Source organism: Lineus longissimus, chromosome 13 (genome assembly GCF_910592395.1).
Source record: "Lineus longissimus chromosome 13, tnLinLong1.2, whole genome shotgun sequence".
Lineage (NCBI taxonomy): Eukaryota > Metazoa > Nemertea > Pilidiophora > Heteronemertea > Lineidae > Lineus > Lineus longissimus.
Window position 1 is genome coordinate 3,124,846 of NC_088320.1, and position 17,518 is coordinate 3,142,363.

The 17,518-nt window shown below is 41.8% G+C and overlaps 2 protein-coding genes across 4 annotated transcripts; one reads left to right on the top strand and one right to left on the bottom strand.

Moving 5' to 3' along the window:
* The first annotated feature begins 408 nt into the window (after window positions 1-408).
* Window positions 409-6,459, top strand: LOC135497934 (caspase-3-like). Of its 2 annotated transcripts, none has more exons than XM_064787970.1 (8): window positions 409-753; window positions 1,700-1,879; window positions 1,988-2,118; window positions 2,911-3,252; window positions 3,623-4,011; window positions 4,359-4,476; window positions 4,981-5,151; window positions 5,471-6,459. In XM_064787970.1, the coding sequence occupies exons 2-8, from the start codon at window positions 1,701-1,703 to the stop codon at window positions 5,686-5,688; spliced, it is 1,548 nt and encodes a 515-aa protein (XP_064644040.1). In that variant the 5' UTR covers window positions 409-753; window position 1,700; the 3' UTR covers window positions 5,689-6,459. The 2 variants fall into 2 exon arrangements, with proteins under 2 accessions (XP_064644040.1, XP_064644042.1); XM_064787972.1 differs by having other exon boundaries at window positions 412-753; window positions 2,911-2,949.
* On the bottom strand, window positions 6,453-12,847 carry LOC135497933 (organic cation transporter protein-like). 2 transcript variants are annotated; one of them, XM_064787969.1, is made up of 11 exons: window positions 12,696-12,847; window positions 11,861-12,039; window positions 10,990-11,183; window positions 10,345-10,575; window positions 9,840-10,036; window positions 9,262-9,546; window positions 8,518-8,652; window positions 8,277-8,362; window positions 7,676-7,796; window positions 7,175-7,247; window positions 6,453-6,934 (listed from the first exon to the last, which is right to left on the bottom strand). In XM_064787969.1, the coding sequence occupies exons 2-11, from the start codon at window positions 12,006-12,008 to the stop codon at window positions 6,776-6,778; spliced, it is 1,629 nt and encodes a 542-aa protein (XP_064644039.1). In that variant the 5' UTR covers window positions 12,009-12,039; window positions 12,696-12,847; the 3' UTR covers window positions 6,453-6,775. The 2 variants fall into 2 exon arrangements, with proteins under 2 accessions (XP_064644039.1, XP_064644038.1); XM_064787968.1 differs by lacking the exon at window positions 12,696-12,847 and adding an exon at window positions 12,150-12,186.
* Between the last annotated feature and the right edge of the window lie 4,671 nt (window positions 12,848-17,518).

The window sequence follows — 17,518 nt, forward strand, 5'->3', positions numbered from 1 at the left end:
TGGTCGCGTTAGTGCAGTTGAAAAGCCGGGGACAAAATGCATGATTAGGTTTTCCCCAAAAAATTGTTGAACTTATTCATAAATTCAAAATTCTGAAAAACTTTCAAAGCCAAAATTTTTTTGGGGCTGATGATGTTTCTTCATTTTGAGCAGAAAAACACTAGAGAAAATTATATTTGGACTTGGAAATTTTTTCATCCTTCGGAGTTGAATTTTTTCCAATTTTCAAAATTCGGAAAAAAATTCTAAGTCAAAAAGCCGCTTACATATCTTTAGCCAATGACTGTGACGACCTGCGCATACAATAACATTTAAATAACACTGTTCATGGAGTATAAATAGCCAATCATAATACATACAATATATGGCACCCCAAGAGGCCTCTTCAAAATGGCACCAAATACCGGTATTCACGAGGACGACCTGCAGGCCTATATCGTTTAAGTTGCGCCTTTGAGTCAAATATAATTGGCTATTGACCTGTGACGCAGGCAGCATGTTGTACTGAATTTCCTCGTACGCGATATACCTCGAATTGGTCATTATCAATTCAAGTTTATCAACAATACGAGATGGTTTTTTTTTTTTTTTAAAGATGACCTAGTTAAAACGCTAGAATCTGTATATAAAAGGAAACGCATGCATGCGCTAAATATCGTATAACCTGGTGCATTTTCCAGATACACTGGCAGAGACATTGCGGGAGACAGTGTAGCGTCGGAAGAACAAATTGTAGGGGAGCGAAGGTAACATGTAAGTATATGTGCATATCATTGAAAACTCGTTATCGTATTAAATTTTCCTTAAAGAAATCAGACATGGCCTAAGATGTTGAGACTTGGTCGTGTCGGTTGCAGTTGTGATCGTTCTTGTTAATCAAAATGGAAGACATACATCCCGTATATGCCCATTGTCATATTCGAACTGGGAAGTTGTGGTTGGCTGCAATGCAAGACCTGTACAGCGTCCAGTGGGTGGAAGTGATCTGTACATGTCCACGTACAACTGACTGTACATCGGGGAGTATACCAGTAGGACTCTAGGGAAGAACAGTCTGACCCCGGATGGCTGATTTAGTAGTAGTGCAGCACATCACAGGAAGATGTCAATCACAGCCCTGAATGCAATTAGGTGGTCAAGTGGTATTTTTGTGAAGAAATTTAGTTGGTAACATTTTCATGACTACTAGACTTGACAATAAATTGACATGTGAATTTTTCAGATAGTTGTCCCGATTGGCACCGTTGGTTTTTTTTCACATTTTCTCGAAGTCGGAAAATGCTAATTAACCAGCTTCTAGCACTGACATCCTCAATTGTCTTAAAGGGGGACTATAGGCAGGAGTAGAGGGGCTAATTTTGCCATCTTCAGGTGACTAAATACACAATAATGGTCCTGGGTCATGTCAGCTTCAGCACTGAATATATTCCTCGTACAGGTGCGAATCATCTCGACGTACGGTGAGATGTGAGAGACCCCTATTGGCGACTTGGTGTAACATTATCTTGCCTACCTAGCTGCTGCCTATATTGTCCCTTTAATGTCGCTCTTACAATGACAGCTTCGGTCTTCTCTGGTTTGGGTTGCGCGATTCCTTCCCAAATGTCTGGATCCGCCACTTATTTTGTGAACAGGCCTAGATATTGGCAAAGCCTTTGATATCATCAAGAGCATTCCCGAGCTTCTTTTACCATTGCAGTATGAATCAAAAAGAGCAGCAAGAAAACCTGCATGCCAAGCTGTTCACGGAGCTTGAGCGGGAGCTAGTGCCTGACACATTCGAGAGAGTCAAGAGCCGGTTGGAGGGTAAACATGGCTTGCCTGCAAGGGATGTTGAACAGGCAAATACACCTTCCAGACTCTTGCATCTACTAAAGCGGTATGTTTAAAAAATGGCTTTATCTGAAACTGTTGTTTTGACGGTCTTTTTAAAACGCCTGTCCCCTGATCCCTTTTCAATCACTACTGAATCTGCCGTTTTTTTCAGAGCTGACAAAATACGTGTGGGAGACTATACTCTTCTGAAGGATGTTTTGCGAGATGTGGGAGAGGCGAACCTGGTCAGAAACATAGAGGAATGCGAGCGTGAGATCAGGAGCATTGGAGACATCGTCAAACGTAAGTTATGTAATGGCGAACTACCTTCAGTTTTGTAACCACCTTTCAGTTTTTTACGCCTCGTACACCACACCTTATCTCGTCTAAACGTTATCTCTAATCATGCTTCAGACGAGCTCTTCCACCCTGTCGTCATCACAATAATTTGCATTTCCCCACTTTTCCCGCACTACATGTATTTCCTCCTGTAATGAGTTGGATTTTCCTCGGCGTCATCAAATCATTGCAGAGCCTCCTTTCCCACCCTGGAGAATCAAAATCCTGAACTCCGGGGCACTTCGTGCCAAGTTCAGGTTCCGAGTCTACGATATTGACAATCCATACTCAATATGATATCTGAATGATTATCCCTTGGATCTTGGAGATAGGCTATTGTTATTGTCCTTTCTGTAGGTATGTTGCAGGCAGCATAACTCAAACATCTTAAATCTAAATAACAAGGGAAAAGAAAAGCATTATAAAAATAAAATATAAAGAAAAAGAAAGAAAAAGAAAAAGAAAAATGTTGTCCACAACCGGATTCGAACTCACGACCTTTGGATCGAATATCATATTCTGCCATTCCTGACGAGCGCTCTACCAACTGCTCTAAGTTTCTAAGACTACTGCACGTCATGTATTTGTCGAAATCTGATTGTCTGAAAGTCCCTGTACAAATGAACACTATAGTGCCCCAATGGTTCAGGAAAAAAAAATTTCAGGCGGGACCCTAGCAGATTACGACAAAAATTGCACTTGTGATCCCTGCAGCGGTACATTTCTCGATTTATACATTTTTTTCATCCTCAACAGCTGTGACCAGGTTGCAAACTGCGTATGACCACACGAAAGGTGAGTTGCGGACATTAGTCCATGACCAGCTGTTGGAAAATCTCGCGAGAGATACGACAATCTCAGGAGAAGTGAACGAAATGAAATCGATGAGTAGGACGGCAACTGATTGGTTGGTTTCTAATGGTTGCATGTACCATGCTGAAGATATGACGTCACCAAAAGAGTTGTTTGAGCAGTTGGAACGCTGGAATGTCATACAGATTGGGAAATATGATAAATTAAAGCGTCTGTTTATCATGATCGATAGAAAGGATAAAGTGAGAATAATTGAGGAGGCTGAGGATGAGTTGAAGGCCCTCGGTAAGGGTTCATGGAATTAAGAGGTGTAAGACTAGGTTCCATGGCCTACTGACAGGTCTTGGAGGGAAATCTTGCAAATCAAGTAGGTAGCACAGACTGGTCAAACCTCAGACGCTGATCAGAAATGCAATGAGAATTCAATTCGGTCATTTGCTTTTCATGCATCTAATGAAAATATTCCTAGACCAGTGATCAATACACGCCCAAAAACGAGATGGCGTTGAGAACGCAAATACAAAATGTATTCAGACTAGACCTTCAAGGCTTTTACCAAATCAACGATTGTCTTACTGATAGGTGAATAGGGTCTTCTTAAAGACGAACTTGTTGACTCACATTTGATTTGGAGGTATCACTTTTTCATTTTTAGATATCGGTGGTCAAACCCATCGTAAGCGAGCACCCACAGTTGACGGCAGTAAAAACATCGGGATGAATTTAGGGGGAGAACCGTCCGCCAAAGTGCCAGCAGTAGAAAGCAGTAGAAACCCTTCTCTGGAGTATCAAATCGGGAAAACTGAAGAAGGGAAATCGGGCCTGCTGGTCATATTCAACATGTTTACCAAACAACGAGAGGGTACACTCAACGATTCGACCAATTTAAAGACTCTTTTTGAAACGAAGTTCAACTTTGATGTCCGGGTGCGCAAGAATTTACCGAAGGCGGCGGTTGTCCGAGAAATGGCGTCCATCCGCCATGACATCGAGGAGGATAAATATCCGCAGTTGTTCTTAGTAATGCTGAGTCATGGAGACAAGGTAGGGTGCATCCGGGGCGCGGGGCTTCGGGTTCATTTGAATATACAGAGATGGATGTAAAGAGGTTCCGTGAATACGATGATGACCTCTTGTATTGTTAGTAACAGAAGGCTTTTTTTTAATTAGACAAACTATCACCATAGTTCGTCACCTTCATTGAAGAAAATCAGTGGCAAATGCAGCAGCTGTTCTTAAAGGGAAAATTTAGGCGTGTGATATCATTTTACTGGTAGAGGTGTAACCGAATGGACGCGGTAAATTCGGAGTTTTATCCCCCTTTCGTATGAGCGACTATAGATCGACAACTATAAATCGGGTACAATAAATATTCTTCATGTTTGTTTCAGGAAGGCATCTACACCTGCTGCAAGCCAGGGGACGACTTCGATAAGTGTAAAGATGAACAGATAACAATGGCGGAGATCCTCGACAACTTTACCTGCGAAAAGTCCAAGCAATTAATTGGTAAGCAACGCCCTGATAGCATTGCACAACGTAAGATTTTGTAAATATGTTTCACCTGCATTTAACATTCCTAAGAAATAGACTACATGTACATGTATATATATTCATAAGGCCTGTGCCCAGACTTTTACCAAAACTATGTCGTTTTACGTCTTCTTTCTGCCAACACATGGCTCCAACCTCTACGATGTAAACTCCGGATCAAAAGCAAATTCTGGCACATGCGTGCTCGTCCGGCCTCAGGGTTGCGTTTTGTCGCAAAATGTTCACCCACAAACTCGAATAACGGTCATCAGGGTGGTTTACACGGGCACGAATGTGATCATTCTGGTCAGGTCTGGTTGGATGTACATACTTAGGTCAGTACGAGACTTACGTCTTTCATGACGTCGAGAGCAATGTGATCTGATCTGGTCTGGTTTGGTATCGTCCCGTGTAAACGGCCCAATTGTGCACGACGTTGGTTAACATTCGGTGTTATTGCAGCCCCTTTTCCAATTCTAGGTATGCCTAAAGTGTTTCTAATTCAGGCCTGTCGTGGCAACGATTACCAGGAGAGCGCAATGCCAGACAAGCCTGGACAACAAGAAGAGAAGGCAGACATTGATACCGCGCTCACCAAGCTGTATACTCCAGTGGATTCAGACTTTCTCGTCGCTTATTCTCAAACTGAAGGTAGGCCAAGCTTCCGGTGCACTGAAAACGTAACTTTCTCAAATGTTTGTCAGATGGTCACCTTTCTGTTTAAGATTGGTCAACTGCTGGCACGGTGACCAAACTCCTTGGTTAGGTTACGAACTTCCCAGTCAACTAGCCAGAAAAAAAAGGTTTATTGGTAACATGAAAAAAAACTTACTGCGAAAAGATTTGGGGGTTACTTATTTGTGTCATCAAAAAAAACCTCTGAGGTTTTTCAAAAGTTCCAAAACCTTTAGTTATAAGATAGTACATGTATTTTCTTGGTTTACTTTACATGTCATTTTCATTTCAACAGGATACGTTTCCTTCCGGAATGCGGAAAAGGGTTCCTGGTTTATACAAACTATCTGTGACGTATTCGAACAGAACTACCGCTATCATCACGTGCTGGACATGCTGACCATGGTCAACAGGGAGGTTTCTAAGAAACGAACCAAAACGGACCTCGGAAAAAATGTGGGGCAGATATCGTGTCAGGTGTCGACACTGAGAAGCAACTTGTTTCTTGGTTGAAACCCGAGCATGTGTTTTAAAGTTCACCGCAGGCTAGATGAGCTCTGATTGGTGAACCTGACAGGAGGTATTTTAAAATGCTCTTGTTAGAGGAAGGAAGTGAGACATTACTCAAGATTCTCTTCTCTCTCAAGCGCAAATGACCATTGTATTGATTCACTCGCCACGATTAGTTTTCCTGTTGGTTCGATTTACCACTGTGGTGAGTCTCCCGACAATTTTCATTCACGTTTGAGAAAGAAGACATTTGACCATATTTTTACCCAAGGATAACTTTTAAGTAGCATAATTGGTATACACGAGTGAGCTTTACGAATCCATTCATGCGCATTTCTGTACTTTTTTAGTAACTGTCAATTTGACGTTGACAATATTTTTATTCCGTTAATGTATTCTATGTGCCATATCAACGTTGTTTCTATTTTTCGGCAGATACAGAAAGCGAACGGGACGAAGTTGCCGTCTGATTATAAGGCTTGTGATTTACTTAACTTAAGGGACTTACAGTACTAAAGTCCGATCCATTCTCCAATACAGGCAAGTTCTTCGTGTCATTCGTGAAACTGAAAGCAATAAAGTTATTATCGCATTGATAGCTCATTTTGCATCTAGCCTGGTACTGTACATGTATTATTGTTACGTCAACATTCCTTTTGCTAATGTATGCTGTTAAGTTGATCTGAGATTATAATTCAGTTCACTTTTCAACCTAATATTAGTGCATTTACGTGTTTGTCTGGTTATGATAGAATAAAGCTATGTTGAACTCAATACGAATTTTCTTCCTCACTTAGATCATAAACATATAAACTTGGTGGTTTTGAACAAATAAACTCCAATATCGAGTTGTTCCTCAGTTACTAATCTTGTTTTTAATTAAGGCATATGTAAAAAGTGTTGCACGATAAATAAGTTACATATACGTCCAGAGAGATCTTTTTCCTATTACTGTTTTCTGTTTTGCAACACGATGTATTAGTTAAAAGCATGTAGATTTAACGATTCGAGAATCAACCCCATTCGCTGAATCCTCAGTCAGTGGAAGGTCTTCTTTAAGATTTGCATGGACGTCATTTTGTGGGTTTTTTTACTCCTCTTCGGTTTTTTTCTCGGCCATTCTTTCAACCTCTTCCATCGTCTGCGGCATGGACGCGTTACCTGTTTCTGGTAGAGAGATGAAGAGGAGGGAAGTGAGGATGGAGAGAACTCCAAATATCACTCCCACCAACCAGCTGTAGTAACGACTCTGAAATCAAGATGTATATGAGAAATGAAGCCTTGTGCCGTTTGGATTCATTGAGGCAATGACAAGCTTTAGATTCCAAGGAAAGATACTTAACTCGAGTTTTTGCAGGTACAAATTTGGTATTAAGACATCAAATACAGACAAAGAGGTATGCAATTCGATTCTAAATTCAATTCGATTCGATTCTATATAAATGCATCATTGGTCATCCTGAGCTATGCACATTGTGCACAAACTTACCAAATATACTGAGAACGGTGCGAGAACAGCACCAACGCGAGAGACTGCTGACGCAAGACCCATCGCCCGATTCCTGCAGCATGAGATAATTAGTATTAGATACAAATGTATAAATCGACAAGCTCATCTCTCTGCAAAAGAGTAAATGCGAGTTCATTTCGTCAGCCTCGGTGAACCAGGGAGTGCGCCTCCTGGAGGGCGTACGAAGAACTAAGAACGAGACATGGTCCGATGGGCTATCGAAAGAGGAGGGAGATGAAAGTGCGATCGAATACTAATCAACCAGCTGCTGTTTGGCGCCATCTCGAGAGTAATTTTGAAATGCAGCACTGATGCGGGAGTGGGAGACCAGAGGAGCAGCTTTATTCGGTCGCCTGCCCTCTGTGTTGACCACGTGAAAGTGAAAGTGGGGGAGGGCGTGGAATTACATGCAGGCCTTCAAATGAATTTGATTTTTAATTTCAACCAAATGCTTCCACAAAAGGATTAATCCACACTCACCTTACCCTTGTCGGGAATAGTTCTCCTGTATAGAGATAGATGCCACTGAATGCGGATGAAATGCAGTACTTCCCTATCGTGTTGAGAGCTATAATCAAACCAGTCAAGTCGATCCCAGAGGCTGGAAATGAAAGGGCTAGACATGTATATTACCACCTTCACGTTAACATAACTTATACGAATATGCAGTTTTGACATTCGCAGCCGTATTTTGGAATAGCCTCCCTGTAGAAATGCGATATTAGCACGATATGTCCTGTTTTAAAAGGCCGGTGAAAAGTTATCTTTTCCCCGGAGTATTTCAATCATTTGTGTTAAATCGCCCTTGAATGGGAAATCTTTCTTTTGAAAAGGGCGCTTTATCAATTAGTTATTCGCATTACACTTCATAGGCCCTATAATCATTCAAACATTGAACGCCCGAAAACAGCAGAAGATTCTCATTCTAAAACTGGGACACCATTGGAACCATTGAGCCAGCTCCCGTCTAGTTTCTCTCAGATGAAACAAAAACATCACAAGCTTACTTTAAGGAGGACGGAGTTTTTGCATATTACTGTGGCGCATTTCGGACTGACTGGAACAGGGCATATTTACTTACCCGTTTTATCGGGGACAAACCCGGTGAAAAAGAGACTAACACCAGCAGTGATGTAGAAGACCATGAGTGGAATCCGACGCCCAAACCTGAAATGAAGGAGTTATTTTGCGCGATCAAAGTCCAAGGTCTATGCCTCTCTGTCTAAAAACCCTTGAACAATCATTTAACAATAAGATATGACGTTCTCTGGGAGGACAAATTACTTTTACATCGGCTGTAACAGAACTAGGATACCACTTACCTTCGTAATATGTATATGCAACTAGAGTACGCAGGCAACTCCACCAGTATACTGAGAGCGTAGTTGACAAACCGGTTCCCTGGGAAGGATGCAGTGCTGAGTGTTAGTCCGTAAAAGATAAACACGTTCATAAACCTGGAAAGAAGTCCCAGTAAGTTTCCTTTTAAATTTCACTCGGCAACTTTAAAGAATAAAGGTCAGTTCGATTGATGAATTTTTGAACGTGTCTTCTTCCTAGAAATCGATCATTTTTCGTTACATCGCTATAGTAATGAGTCATCTTTGGGTTCCAGTTGGCCGCTATACATTACGTTATTTTGCCGCTTACAGTTTTGTACCTCGCAGTTAAAAGAATTCAGGCCGAGCTCAATACTCGGTCTATTGTCTTCCAACAAAGCCCACTCGCACCTGCGCCTGAACTCCTATTGTTCCACAGTCCTATCAAAGGGTTATCAGGGCAAATCTCTATGACATCGACCTCCACGAAACAGCTTACATTGGGGTTGACGATAGGCCTATGTGTCGGCAAGCGCAAAGAAACGTAATGTTGTAGAATTATGGCCTTGGCGCACGATTTGGAAATGTTTATTTGGTATAAAGCTGATACAGAAATGACAATAAGATACATCAATGATATGTCTGCATGATGCCTTCGAGTCAATTAACTGAAGAAGGCGGCTCGGCCAAGCCTTTTCCACATCGAAGATATTAATATTTATATGCCTTTCCGGCATTTTCACTTACCAAGCAACACATATCATAATGGTAAACATCCGAAGTTTCGTATTCTGGAAAATGACCTTTATCCCAATCTCGTCTTCCGACTGCTCTGCCTTGCAACATGGCAACAATTCCTTCAATTGCTCAGCAACTGAAAGCTCTTCTCCCTCTCCAGTTTCGGCTTCTAGTTTTTTTATTATCTCCGGCGGAGCAGCCACTTTGTTGAACTTTGCCACCCGGCCGAAGACACGCGCTGCCTCCTTGCCGCGCTTCTTTGCCAGCAACCAGGGGATTGTCTCGTGAAAGATCCTACAATCAGAGGAGGACTAATAACATTTATTATCAAGAGCTTTCGAACAAAATGGTCACGTACACAAGTTTTGATAACAATTTTACATTTCGCAACAGACATACCACTAACAAAGCCTAGCCAAGATAGGATGTCCAAGGAACTGAAGAACTATGCGCTGCTGAAAACCCTCAAGGCATTCTACGTTTCCCAGAAAAAAAATGTGACATTTTTGCCCACCGTAATTCCTTTAAAGGTTTTTTAAAAGCTCAGAATTTTTTAGATAATTGTAGTAAGTTACATGTATTCTTACCAAAATCCAGCGATGTTGGCTATCAATGGTGCGTTCATGGCCATTTGAAAGTAACGCCAATCCTTGATGTAATATGCCAGCAAGGTCATGGACAGTTGTCCTAACAACCCCACTATCCATATCAAGTTAGTGCCAAAAGACCTTTGGGCTACAGGGAAGATTTCAGTGACTAAGACATAGGAAGACAGACCGATGCCCTGTGGAAAGAGAGGTAACAACTTTATTCAATCCATTTCAATGGATATCACCATGAATTATATCACCTAAGGTATCCCAAAGTAAAGGCCATAGTCCCTACTGCACCCGCAGTGTAGGCTAAGGTACCACTAAGTCCATTTTGGTCACGTTGATGAACGAGATTATTTCAAAGATGGCGTAGCAGCATTATTTCGGTGACCTTTCTTTGTGCGTAACAAGAGATGATACAAATAAGGGAATCCGAGCTTGCCTTTCTTGTCGTTTTGGCAGGTAGAATAGACCGCATAGAGTTTCCTTTCTTACTCACCGTGAGTAGAGCCCCTGCTATCACCCTCATAGCCGAGTACCAGTAAACATTGGGAGTGAAACCCGTCCCGACCCCGAAAACGCAAAGCAGTAGTGTTGTAACCAGTACTGTTTTCTTCCTGCCGAAAAGGTCAGAGATCGTGGCGAAGATGAGAGACCCAAACAGCAAACCTACGGCGTTGAGTGACTGGGAGAAGTCACTCACGAAATCACGGTCACACACTAAATCCCACTGAAATACAATTTTGATTAAGTTAGACTTCGTATACATGTACAGTTGACAACAGTGTGGTAGAGAGGACTTATAGGAATACGGTACGTGTACTAAGTCGTGCTATATCGTAACTAAACATTCCCAATTATATCAAACCGGAAAGCCTAAGATCCTACAATGTGTGAATTAGAAACTAGAGGTGCTTGTGACGGCTATGAAACAACAGATTAAGTTCCTCACTCTTAAAAATAAAGGTTTTTGAGCTTTTGAAGAGCCTGTTGGTTTTTTCAGCCAACACAAATGTGCACCCCCTGGAGGTTTCCAACCTTGCTTGATACCTGACATCCTGAAGAAATCAGAGGTTAGTGCTCGCTGTTTGTGGACAGGGCCGAAGAAGGGGACAACAACCCCTGATTTCCTCAGGATGGATACCTGAGTGACTATGGTCCACCATCCATCGGCTTGGTAGGTCCACCCATCCGTGCAGGGGACTGTTCGATTCCTGTCCAGGGAGTCATACATGAGGCAATTGTCCGGTATGAAGACCCCATCTATGTATTCTCCAGGTAGTGTCTCGGTCAGAGTAGCATTTGCTGGGATGGTGCAGTGGTGGGGCGGAATCCAGCCTGAAGGCGATAACCCGCAAACAGGTTAATGAATCTTCCTGAGCAATAGAAGTACATGGGAGACTAACTGTCTCTCGTGAAGTTAGTGAGTTAACATTAGGGGGGCTTATTCTGAATATAGATTGTATAGTACCCCCAGGTATATGGCACGGCTTAACCCGCCGGCCATGGCCCAGTGGTTGGCGCGTTGGCCCCAGAGTGGAAGTTAAGCAACGTTGAGCGCGGTCAACCTTTGGATCGGTGACCGGCGCGTATAAAACATCTTGAAGCGCAAAGTAGGATCGCGGACGATCCATCTCTGTCCGAAGCGGGGAATGATGTATAGTACCCCCAGGTATATGGCACGGCCTAACCCGCCGGCCATGAGGGAATTCCTTTATGGCCCAGTGGTTAGCGCGTTGGCCTCAGAGTGGAAGTTAAGCAACGTTGAGCGCGGTCAACCTTTGGATCGGTGACCGGCGCGTATAATATATAGATCTATAATTAATAAACCCGCCATCCCCAGCACCAACTCAACAAAAGAAATATATTTTAAAGTGGGCCTTCAGCCCTAAAAGGAAAAGGGTAGTGCGCAAAAGTGGTGCATTTTAACCTTTGTTATGGACAAGAGCCCTGCATTATATACGCTGCGTGAAATGCCCATTTGGAGACAAGCCTAACAGATTCACAACACTTACCTATAAATACAGTACTGACGAATGTCATTGATGCGAAGAACTTAAAAAGGATTCCGCCCACGAGAACTTGAATGATCTGAAGACGCCCGTAAGGTTTCAAGTGGCGAAGTATCATGTCGATGTCCATTCCAGAAGTTTCAGGAGTCATTTTTCTTCACTTATCGGACGTTTCGCCAACACTTGAAATTAAAAACACAAAAGGAATAATTTAAGGTTCCCCCTTCTCTGACTTTATTCCTGTATTAATGTCAGGTGAGGAAATGGGGAAACGATTCGTCAAAATGCATACCGCAGAGTATTTCGTATTTATCACCAGCTGATGGACATATGCAGTGAATGATTATTATGGGAACGCCGTCCTTTCTCAGTTGCTCAGAAAAAAATAGCAGTGCATGCTCTGGCGCCATGCCAGAGTGCAGTTATCATGCATATGTATTCATTGAAATTTGCTATTCATATGTAGATATATCGTCTCGAACTTTTGATATAAATATTCAGTGGGTGTAAGTATAATGAGGCAATTTTTTTTTAAAGTAAGTTCATGATCAATTTTTGAACTAACTGAGCAGACATAGTCTGGCGGTGGGTGTTTAACGAAATGGTGGTCACCGGTGTAATGTTGTTGGGTATTTTCGTTTCTGAGTGTTCCCACATTGTTTGGGAGAGATAAAAGGTAGACTGCCACGTTCCCTCTGTTTCCCCCTCTTGAAAAGTCATGATCTCCCCAGCTGATTGTTTGGGAAACACCGGACTTAAAATAAGGAACACCCAAAACCGAAACAGGCCATTGAGTAGCACAGGCCCTGGTCAATGTATGATAATTATCGTAACTTACCAGCAATATATTACCGGCAGAATTGATCTTCTGTACCAACAGAACTGGCTTCTATATTGGGTGATATGAATAAAGACTAGTAAATGATTTTACTTCAGTTTTGTACAGAAAGGCCTAGTGTAAATGTACATGGGGTTTTCAGTAAAAGCAATTGCTAGTTTTTATTCATATCACCCATTAACTCGTCTCTACTGTCACAGCTGACTGCAAGAGCAGGCTGAACTCATCAGCAGCATTGCTCTCCTGATCAAATATTTTTTATAAACTCCACCCCACTGTCAATAGCTTATGGCAATGGTAGCAAGCCTATTGATTCCATTTGAAGATAAAAATCGTCTGTTGATTGGTATGGTGCAACGATAGCAATCCCTAGTATGATGTATAGATCACCGTGTGAGATTGACATCCCCTCTGGCAATGCATATTTACAAGCTGTGCTTTCACAATATAGGCCTTTTTACACGAGGACAGTTGGAACCGTCTTCAAGCCAGCTCGAGGCGGGTCAACACAATTTTTACCGTGTAGAATGAAATTAGAACCGTCTCCAAGTGACCTGACCCGAGGCGCGTTTGCACTGCAGTCTCGAGTCACTTGAGGCCAGATAAAGCCAGTTCAAGACGCTTAATTCTCTGTGTAGAACAGATCTGGCCTGATCTGGCCTCGAGAATTGTACTATAATTAGGTATTAGATGAATGAAAAGATGAGTCACCTGCACCACCTAACGAGGGGGAAGTGATTTAAATGGCCTAAACTGCCGAAGTAGGTCGATTCAATCCGTCTCCGTGTTGACAGCACAAAGCCAGTTACAGGTGATCTGGCTTCAAGTGGCTCGAGGTGAGGAGGGTTAGATCCCTCCTCGTGTAAAAGCAACTATTGGAACTATGAACATAGCATCTAATATGAAACATTGAATGAACAATTATCGAGTAAACATTGCATAAAGAAATGTAACATTGCATCAAATATAAACACACATTGAATGGAAATTTTAACATTGCATAAAAAAGTGTAACATTGCATCAAAAATGAAACGATGAATGAACAAAAATCAATATTGCATGAAAAATATTTTTATTGAATATTGCAACATATATCATGCCATACAGGACTGTGCATATATATCAACAAAAACTTATTCATATGGCTTGACAGGGCATCCCCAGGCGGTTTACAGCTGGGTACACGGGTCAGGACACAATCAGGTTGCGAGGTGGCTCCATCGCGTGCTTGATGGCACAGATACCACAATGGAGAATCAGTACCACATTTTTCGAGGGCTTGTCTTAGTTGGTTACTCAAAGTTTCGAGGTAGATCCTGGAAATGTCAACCTTACTCCCGTGGTCAATTCGTTAACCCACGGAAAATGCGAACGTTTCATCAAAATCATTGGATGGCTCCAAAATACTTCTGCTGGTGATGGTTTTTTTTATCGGATCATCAAATGTAAGTTTTTTCAAGCCACCTAATTGTGATTGTATTGCTAAATTATAGTACCTTATCCAGGTTAGCCAAATGACTCGGGAACAGTCTGAAAGATTCACTGCGCAGAAAGTGTACATCCTTTAGGCTAGTGCTGCTATTATAAGCGTCAAATTTTGTAACAACAGACCGTAAAGAGCATATCATAAAATCAGCTTGATGGCTATTTGTAATTAATTATCAAATTGCCACTTAAGCAGCCAGGCAATTGGCTTATCAGTAAGCCACAAATGATGACGACAGGTCGACACTTCACGATGACGAATTATCAGCGCCCAAGTCTTGATTAAAATCTCCTTGTCTCCTGTCGATTTGGAGTCGAGCTTATGATGTTGGAACACCGTGTGAATGGGAGCTGGTACGCGCTAGGACAGCGGCGGCTGACAGGGATTTCGTGTCATACCTGGGTGTTCTGGGTGCCCGAGATGACACGCGCGGAACAGACTCCTTGAACAACCAGAAATCATCATCATCATTGTCGTCGTCGTCGTCGTCCATCATCAGCATCATCATCACCATCATTATTATCACCATCGTCATCTCTCAGTGATTGCTCAGGCGAAAATCATCAATTAGAAATCAGCGAAGTGTATTGTACAGAGGACCTCAGTGCAGTTGGCGCCAAATGTTGGCGACCTGAGGTATTGTCCTCTGTTCGCCTAAATTGCACGTATTTCCATGCAATGTCCCTTGAACGGGATTAAAAGGGGTAGGTGTATACATACGTTGTATATGAATTGGGTCCGTCTCCAGTCTGCTCCAAAGACAAAAGGTGGCGCTGGCGATTTCATGGTTGCTAGCCGCCCTGCTGCGCTAGAAGAAATCGCTTACCTATTCTCCTTCCCGGATATCAAACTCAAGACAAATACGCGGCCATTTATTAATAAGACAAGCAGCTCTTAATTAATAAACAATCTGTTTTTCATATCAGATTGCCGCGTCAGAAATTGTGGTCTGATTTATCAAAATTGTCTTATAAGCTGACTTAGTAAATGGTGCGATTGCCTCAGTAACACGGAGTAGGTAAACACGAGCTGAGGTTTAATTAAAGTGAGGAAGTGGCCAGGGTGGGTTATTAATTGTCTGGGGGATTGATGGACGGAGGGCAAACAGCCACCGGTCAGGGCTGATGGTGCACAAACAAAACTTCTACACGTTCGATTAAAGGTATCTGATTTGAGAATGCTTTGTAAGCGATTAATCATACAAAGTGCTCTCACTCAATTTCCAAAAGATTTCAGTAAACATCAAGCGATAGGCCTCGATTTTTTAGAAATCAGACTAAACTTTTTCTTAATAAACCACCAGTCCATTCGCAGACATGAAACAGTCGCATAAAGAGACACTATAACATGAACAGTCTGTAATATTTGTTTAAAGTGATACTATGATGTGGTTTACAACTTTGGGGAAATACGTCCGTTTTTAATTGTTGATCACAAATGTAAAGCTAAAATTTTCCATTTTTGATTAGATTTACATGTATTATAAAATCGCTGAATGTAAACCAACGCGACCGCGAAAATGTTCATGTTGTGACGTCATCAACGAAAACGGCATCGAAGCGAGCCGTCCGGGCGGTATTAAACCATCAATTTCAAGAAAATGTGCATTTCGATTCGAAAACCTTACCGATTTATGAGAAAGTGACGTAGTTATTAGTCAAAAACAGCTAAAACATTATATGGTGAAACTACCAGTCCATTCGCAGACATGAAACAGTCGCATAAAGAGACACTATAACATGAACAATCTGTAATATTTGTTTAAATAATTATTACTCTTTAATACCGGCCAACCAAACATATCAGATCGGATATAATCATATAAATCCTTTTCAGATTATTTTAATCTTATCTAACAATTAAACAAAACCCAATGAAATTGATCAGCAACTTCGGTGTTTTGAACGTGCCGAAATCCAGTTGCTAATAGTTCCTGAAATCTTTGTTACACAACTCATTGCGGGAGTAATTATACTGATATCACACACCTGTTATGATATGACGATTTTAATAAGATTTATCGAGATTAACTTTAATTCCTAATAATACAGCAATCTGCACGTACGTTTGTTTCTTTATTAAAAGACTGATAGTGGAATTAAACTATGTCTTTGAACAAACAGCGAGTTTTAAAAGCCTTGAATTAACTTTGCCTCTGCTCGAATGGGCGCACTAAAGCGCGCATTTTTCGATCGATTTTTTCGCTGCGACCTACGATGATAATCGCTGCGATAGAGTTTGATCATCGATAGTCTCTCCAAAAATCGGCTCATAAGCAGGAAAAGGAAGTCATCAAACTCTGTTCTTTCGAAATTTGGTTCCTTTAACTTGCACCTTTCGGATGCAAAACTGAGCACTTCTGATTGGACAATTCAACCGAAAGTTTGCACCTACATGCCTCTGCTTTCGGAATTCCTGGATGTTGTCAGATGAGGGCAGAGACTTAGGTGTGTCAGTAGTATCGCCTGTCTCCGAGTCCGTGAACTGAGTCTCGATCTTGAAGGTTTCAAGTGAATTCAAGTGAAATGTCGAATTGCCTTTGGTGAACTAGCGACGCATCCCATGGAATGATTATAACATGAGGGATCTGTCATATCATGATGACACCGCAATTGTGTTTGGGAAAGCGACCAGAAAGCGGCAGAGCGCGCACCGCCAATGCGATGAGAGACACCAGTGTCATGGCTGACACCTCAGGGCAAACACCACCCCATTCAACAACGCTTTTAATAGGGCGATAATGTGTTTATAATTGACTTTCAATAAACCTTCCACTCTCAAAATAAACTTCAAAGTGGACAAACTCGCGATGGTTCGTGAGGAACAGTAAAAATCGGGAAGGATGTGGCGCAGCGCCGGCAAATAATGCATTGATGAGATTTTCCGTTTGAAATTTCCAGTTTTAAATCAACATCAAAATTCACCGATAAGTCACGGTCCGCCTATTCGCAGTTTGTCGAGAAATTCAATTTGTTTGTGAATTCGTGAAAGGTATTTGGAGGTCTGCTGTGATCTCGCAAATGATGCCGGTCGGACCTGGTTAGCCGTTCTCTTCTTCTCCGTCGTCTTTTCCTTCTCCAACTAAACTGGCCCAGAAAATGGCTGTGTGAAGGTGATTATGACTTCGAGTCATGGTAAGTGGTGCTATTGTATATCCTGAAGAAATCAGGGATTTCTGTTTGCATCCGATTGCTAAATTGTTAATATTTTATGACCTTTGTTTCTATTTTCATAACAGTCGCCGAAAACGAACACGATTACCTTTTAATCATCATCAGAAACGTTTTTAATCGCGTGCTCCAAGATAGCAAAGAAAGTTACCAATCTTGAACAAAG